Source organism: Piliocolobus tephrosceles, chromosome 16, assembly GCF_002776525.5.
Source record: "Piliocolobus tephrosceles isolate RC106 chromosome 16, ASM277652v3, whole genome shotgun sequence".
Classification (NCBI taxonomy): domain Eukaryota; kingdom Metazoa; phylum Chordata; class Mammalia; order Primates; family Cercopithecidae; genus Piliocolobus; species Piliocolobus tephrosceles.
The window spans coordinates 7729186-7733977 of NC_045449.1; the positions used below are offsets into that span (position 1 = coordinate 7729186).

Genomic DNA, 4792 nt, shown 5'->3' on the forward strand with positions numbered 1-4792 from the left:
CGGGGGAGGAGGAGGAGGAGGTTTTTTTTTTACCCTCGGCGGGGAGGGGGTAGGCAGGAAACGGCCAAGGCGAAGCCAGGGCCCCCTCCCTGGCCGAGCGAGGGACCGCGGAGACCCTGGCGGCCGGACGGCGGCGTGGGGGAGGGGCGCGTGGGGGAGGGGCGGCCGCGCGAGCGCCCCTCGGGCTCGGGCCCCGGTGGGGTTGGACCGAGGGAGAGTGGGGTTTCCCCGCCCGGAGCAGCCGACGGGCCTGCCCCCTCCGCTCAGGACTTGGGCAGGCAGAGTGGGGACGGTGTCCATCGGACCCCCCCCTCCACCCGCGAGGACTTAGATGCCCGCCAGCTGAGGGGCGTGCGGTGGCACGCGAGGGAGGGGTCTTGTGAATGTTTGTGGGCTGCTGATGAGTAGGGGCAGGTGGTGGCTACAGTCCACGCAGACCACTTCCTGGAATAAGACTGGAGCTCGTCCTCTCGCTCCCCTAGCCTGTGCAGGGGACAGCAGTCCCTTAGGATTGGGGAGCGAAGAGGAGAGTGTCTGGGGAACCAGATGCCCCCAGCTCCACCCCCTTCATCTCGCCGGGGCTCTGGGCTCTTTTGTGTCAAGTGCAGTGAGTGGGGAGGGGGTCCCTCTCCTGACCCCGTCAGTCTGGGGTGGCCAAGCTGCCCAGCTGTGACTCTCACGTGGCTGCCATTCACTGTCACTCACTCTCTCGCTGAAACCACCCACTCCCTGAGCACGTTGAGGGGCGTGAACTGCCCACCCAGCTGTTCTGCAGCTTGACCATCACTCAGCACCCGTCCCCCGAGGTGACAAGTCACCCGGCGGCACTCTCTGGGCGGCGCTCTCCAGACCGCTGCGCCGCGTCAGGCGCCCAGCGGTGTCCCCCTCAGACCACCCTCCTAGTGGAGTGATTTCTAGTCTTTGGGATAGGTGAGCATCTGGGTGTCCACACCCCCCAACTGGGGAACGGCAGGGGGTCGTCCGCACCCCCGGGCCTCTGGCTGCCATGCGGCACAAATGCACCAAACTTCAAAACGGCCAACACCGGGCTTTTTGTAAAACTCATATTGATCCGTGTGGCTTCTGTGGCAAACGTTCCTGTCTAGCCGAGACGACCTTTAGGGGAGCGGGGGAGGGTGCTTTCTTGTGGGTCGGGGAGGGATGTGCGTCTCCTGGAAACTGGATAAAGTCTCCCCACCCCCCAAGCTTGTCTGAAAAAGGGAAAAGTTTTGAAAAAGTTCTCCCAGAGAGCCCCCTGCCTTGGCAGGAAGGGGAGGAATGAGGAGTTGTGGGGAGAGGGTGCCTTTGGGGTTGCCTCCGGCAGAGGCGCTGAAAAGAGGAAAAGAAAGGCCGCCAGGTCCTGCCAGGGGCTTGGCAGCGCTCACCTATTTGTATTGGGACTTGGAGTCTGGGGTGGGGTTGGGTGGGTCTCGGATCTGGGTACGTGGGGGAGAGAAGCGTGAAAGGATCCGAGGTTGAGATGGGTCTTTGTGTCAACCTGGCCTCCGCTTTCCTTCTTGGCTTTCTGAATAGACCAGAAGAAACGTCAAAGGCTGCTTACATTTTACATCTGAAATGAAAACCCACCTCCCCTCTCCCCCTGGGCAATTTTTATCTCCCTTTCAGCCCTCCAAGTCGAATGAGTGACCCAGATACACCCCCTCAGATGACTTTCGGAGGTAAAACTTCGGGAAAATATTTTTAGCCCACTCATTTCTGTCTAAGTGTGGGGAAAATAACCCTCCTCTAAGGCAATGTGTTCAGGCTGCCCTCGCTCTTCCTTGTCTAGAATATGCATTTGTGCACAGGAGAGGTTTCCATTGTTTTCCATTCCGACTGCTTTGATTCTCACCATTTTGTTTTACATTCTTACTCAAGACCAATTTTATCCCTTCCCCCTCTCTCCAGAGTCTCCTTACATTGTTAAACGTTTAAAATAATAGCAGTCGTGTTGGTGGGGGAAGGGAGCAGGAAGCCAAAAACTCATTTCTTCTCCCTCCCCCTTCTGGCAAGTCGAGAGAAATAATATAACATAATATATAGATGTGATTCCTTGGGGGTGGGGGTGGGGAATGATTGTGGGTGGTGCGGAAAATTCTGGTAGTTTCTTTGCAAAAGGTCTGAAAATACAAACCCACCCCCTGCCTGCAGTACGCATGTGCAGCAGACCTATTATGGTGGTGCGTTGTGGGGGAGGGAGGGGAATTTGAGAAAAAATAAATATATGTGTGAGAGATTGATGGTGAGATTAGAAGAAGAGAGGGGCGGGCAGGAGGCGAGGCTTCGGTCGAGACTCCTCCCGCTTGCTCGGGCGGCCAGGCTCCGCCCTGCGCCCTCCGGCCCCCGCCTCTTTCCTCCCTGCCTCCCTGAGATCCGAGCCGGGGATGTGGGAGAGTCTGGGCTCCAGGCCAGCATTGAGTGGCTGCTGAGACCGAGGTTGGGACTTAGATTTGCTTTATTACCCGTCCTTGCTTTTCCTCGCCATTCTCGTCTTGCCTCTCCCGCCACTGACGTCTGCCCAAGTTCGGGAACCTCCCGCTGGGGTGGGGAGTACAGTGAACGGGCTTGTGCACCACCCCTGGCTGATGGTGGCCGAGGCCGTGTCCCTGATCCGTAGCCAGTTGGCCTGCCCTTGCCACTGCCCCGGCAGCCTCCGTTTCCATGTTCAAGTCAACCGAAGTCCCTGGGGCCTGGGGGAGCCGGCTGCTGGGGCATGGCGCCTTCCTTGCTGACTTCCTATTACAGTCCCCATTCCGTTTCACACCCGGGCTCTCGGCAGCCACCTCCCTGCACACACGCACACAGTCCTAGAGTGTCCTCCTGCACAAGGGGACACAGGATGCTGGAGTTAGCAGGAAAGGTGGCACTGAAGGAAGGAGAGGCTCCGACTCTGAGGCAGTGGAAACGGAGGCCTCTGATGTTAATTGTGGCTAATTTTCCGTTGGCTATTGAGGGAGGGAGAAAGAATTGTGTGTCCTAGAGCTAGGGGCTGGGCCAAGGCCAGGCTTTCCCGTCCTGCTTCGGCTGCCTCTCTCTGTACTAGACAGGTCTGGCTGGTTAGTCTAGTGCTTGGTAGGGGAGGGAGGCGAACTAGAGCCCCAGGGCGGCAAGTCTGTGGGGCATCCTGTCTTCCTTTATGTGGGGTAACTCTCCATTCCCCAAGCCTTCACAGAGTAGTGACACCTTCACAGATAATGGGGTGGGGGGACATCAGGGAAGAGCCTGCCTGGGGCCCTCTGATAGAGACATCTGGGGAGAAAGCCAGGGACCTAGCCCTGCTGAAGCAGGTATAGGCCCTCCTCTGGATTTGTGGGCCTGAGTGTGTGTGGGTGGGTGCGCGCGCGCGTGCTTTTGAGAAGGCATGTGCTGGGTGTGTCTGTCGGCGCCTATATCTTTGTTTGGGTCTCCCACACTGCCTATAGATGAATGGGTCAGGATATCTGGAACAAAATATGGAGGTGAAGGGTGAGACCGGGAAACAAAGGGTATGGCCCCCAAGTTCTCAAAGGGAGCGGGGAGATGGGCATAGAATTGAAGGTAGGTTTTAGGCGACTTGGGAGGAGGAATGTTTAGGTAATTGTGGAGACTTTCTCCTGTCGAATTAGGGTGTGATGAAGGAGGCAGACACTGTGATCCTGTGGGCAAGAAGTAAAAATGACCAGCTGAGGATTTCTTTTCCTCCAGGACTGTGTTGGGGTGACAGGATGCCTGGTAATTATCCAAGGAAATGTAAATAGAGGCCTCCCTCTTGGCAAAAGGATGTCAGGGCCCCAGGGTGTTAGTGTGAGAACCCAGGTGTCCACCTTTGGCTCTCCCTCCCCAGCATCTGGCTTAGGGAGCTGCCAGCTTGTGTCTCCCCACTCCAAGTGCTGGGGTCAGGCCAGGCCAGCAGCTGGGCATGGCTTCCCCAGTTCCTGGGCAGGATGCCAGCTGGCGAAGTGAGGGGGAAGGCAGGAGGAGCCCTGGCGGTGACTGAAAGGACCTGCCACAGTCAGAGCCCATGGCCTGGAGCCTGGTCCCTTGTTAGTAGGAAGGGAGGGAGGGGAGTGGTTTGGCTGCTCTTCTCTTCTGACCCCTGACCTCCCATTCAGAACCAGAGCATCCCAGAGTACTCGAAACACTTTCTGTTTGCATCCAGTGAGGGGAGGCAGGGCTTGGAGGAGTTAATGTCCCAGTTCCTAGAGAGCGGGAACTGCCGTGGTGGGGAAGGGGCAAGTTGAGGGGCCTCAGAGGCTGGAAACCTAGAGGCTTAGGTTTTCTGATGCTTTTTGCTTCAAAGATAAGGATGACATTCGGCTGCTGCCTTCAGCATTGGGTGTGAAGAAGAGAAAACGAGGACCCAAGAAGCAGAAGGAGAACAAGCCAGGAAAACCCCGAAAACGCAAGAAGCGTGTAAGTGTCAAGAATTCCTAACTCTGTGGCAAGGCTCAGGAGACCCATTCTCAGAGACCTACATTTTCTCTGGTCCTGATTACTGGTGTGGCGGTGGGGGTCTGAAGCCAGGGAGGCTTGATCCCCTGGGCCCCCCAATTCCCTGCCACTGTTGGCCTGTATCTCAGGGATCTGGGACCCTAACTTCATTCACCGCAACCTAGTGAGGAGCCTTGTTGTCAGCATGACTTGCCTCAGCAGCAAAGAGAAGCAGTTGAAAGCACAAGCTCCAGAAGAAGACTGTATGAATTCAAGAGTCCAGCATTCCTCTGTCTAGGATACCAGGCCGTTTATTTGGCTCTCTGTGCCTTAGTTTCCTCATCTGTAAAAAGTAGATAAAGGCTGGGTGCAGGCCGGGCGC

The 4792-nt window shown here is 57.0% G+C and overlaps 1 protein-coding gene across 17 annotated transcripts in view; it reads left to right on the forward strand.

Annotated features, from left to right (window-relative positions):
• Positions 1-4792, forward strand: part of CHD3 (chromodomain helicase DNA binding protein 3) — a 28430-nt gene that overhangs the window by 623 nt on the left and 23015 nt on the right. For 13 of the 17 annotated variants that reach the window (XM_023193286.3, XM_023193287.3, XM_023193271.3 and 10 more), the window contains exon 2: positions 4280-4392. In XM_023193286.3, coding sequence (XP_023049054.1) covers positions 4280-4392 — 113 coding nt within the window. Of the gene's footprint in view, positions 1-2301; positions 2437-3605; positions 3712-4279; positions 4393-4792 lie in introns of those variants that run through there. The other 4 variants (XM_023193281.3, XM_023193285.3, XM_023193280.2 and 1 more) reach the window with 3 other exon arrangements.